This window comes from Dreissena polymorpha, chromosome 15 (genome assembly GCF_020536995.1).
Source record: "Dreissena polymorpha isolate Duluth1 chromosome 15, UMN_Dpol_1.0, whole genome shotgun sequence".
NCBI classification, from domain to species: domain Eukaryota; kingdom Metazoa; phylum Mollusca; class Bivalvia; order Myida; family Dreissenidae; genus Dreissena; species Dreissena polymorpha.
Genome location: NC_068369.1, coordinates 24,978,599 through 24,979,604, shown reverse-complemented (window position 1 = coordinate 24,979,604; position 1,006 = coordinate 24,978,599). Strand labels below are relative to the sequence as shown.

The 1,006-nt window shown below is 45.9% G+C and overlaps 1 protein-coding gene across 1 annotated transcript; it reads right to left on the bottom strand.

Moving 5' to 3' along the window:
* Positions 1 to 213: 213 nt before the first annotated feature.
* On the bottom strand, positions 214 to 753 carry LOC127859625 (uncharacterized). The gene has a single exon (XM_052397129.1). The coding sequence runs from the start codon at positions 751 to 753 to the stop codon at positions 214 to 216; it is 540 nt and encodes a 179-aa protein (XP_052253089.1).
* Positions 754 to 1,006: the final 253 nt, after the last annotated feature.

Here is a 1,006-nt window from a genome sequence, read left to right as displayed (position 1 = left end):
TTGCAATTCAAATGACATTCAAAGCATATATGGATGTATGAAAAAGGTCGGTTCGAAAAAGAAATTGAGAAACTTTCAACCTTGATTGGCTTAAGTGAAAAATGGTCTCAACTAATAGTCTCAAGTTATGAACGGGGATATCCGCCAGTCCATTCATGTTGCCAAATGACAATTACATATTGCTAAATCTTCTTCTTCTTCTTGGCGTTCGCTCTACACGATCACACCAGTTTCTTCAATAAATGATGTGGTCCGTCTCAGGTCATCCACGTCTCCATAAAGTTTCTGATGGAGGGTTGTGTCCTGGGGCCACTTTGTAGCTCGCTCCTGGTCGTGACGTTTACATCTTTGGAGGATGTGTTCAGCTGTTTGGTCTTCTGTGCCACACGGACAGGTCGGTGACGGGGCCAGTCTGTATTTTTTATGCATGTGTGCATTGAGTCGGTTGTGCCCTGATCGGAGTCTGACCATTATCACTTGCTCTGCCCTGCTTAGGAGATGATATGCATCTGCCTCTTGTCTTGGCCGGGTAAGTGATTTAATGATGGTAACTTTCTCCTTGTAGCTTACTTGCACAGGTGGCTGATCTAACTGAGCACCTTGTTTTGCCAGTTGGTCAGCATCTTCATTTCCGGCCACTCCACAGTGTGCTGGGATCCACTGGAGGGTCACGTTTAGGTTGGTGCTGATTCTTTGTAAGGCATTTGCAAGCTGAGGAACCTTGTTGTTGGTCAGGGCTTCTAATACAGACATGGCATCTGTAAAGAAGACTATCGAGTGACATCTTCGGTCGAGTCTTCAATCATTGACACTGCCTTCATGAGGGCTAAGTCTCTGCTCTGTAGTTGCTACAGTGTGTTCCGGTTGCTGCATGATGTGTTTCTCGTTTTCCGGATGGGTACAGAATGACGATGCCAGCACCTCCATTTTGACTGCTCTAGTGGCAGAACCGTCTGTAGACATGAGTCATGCTCTCTTGGGTATTCGTCATCGATCATGGCAAGTT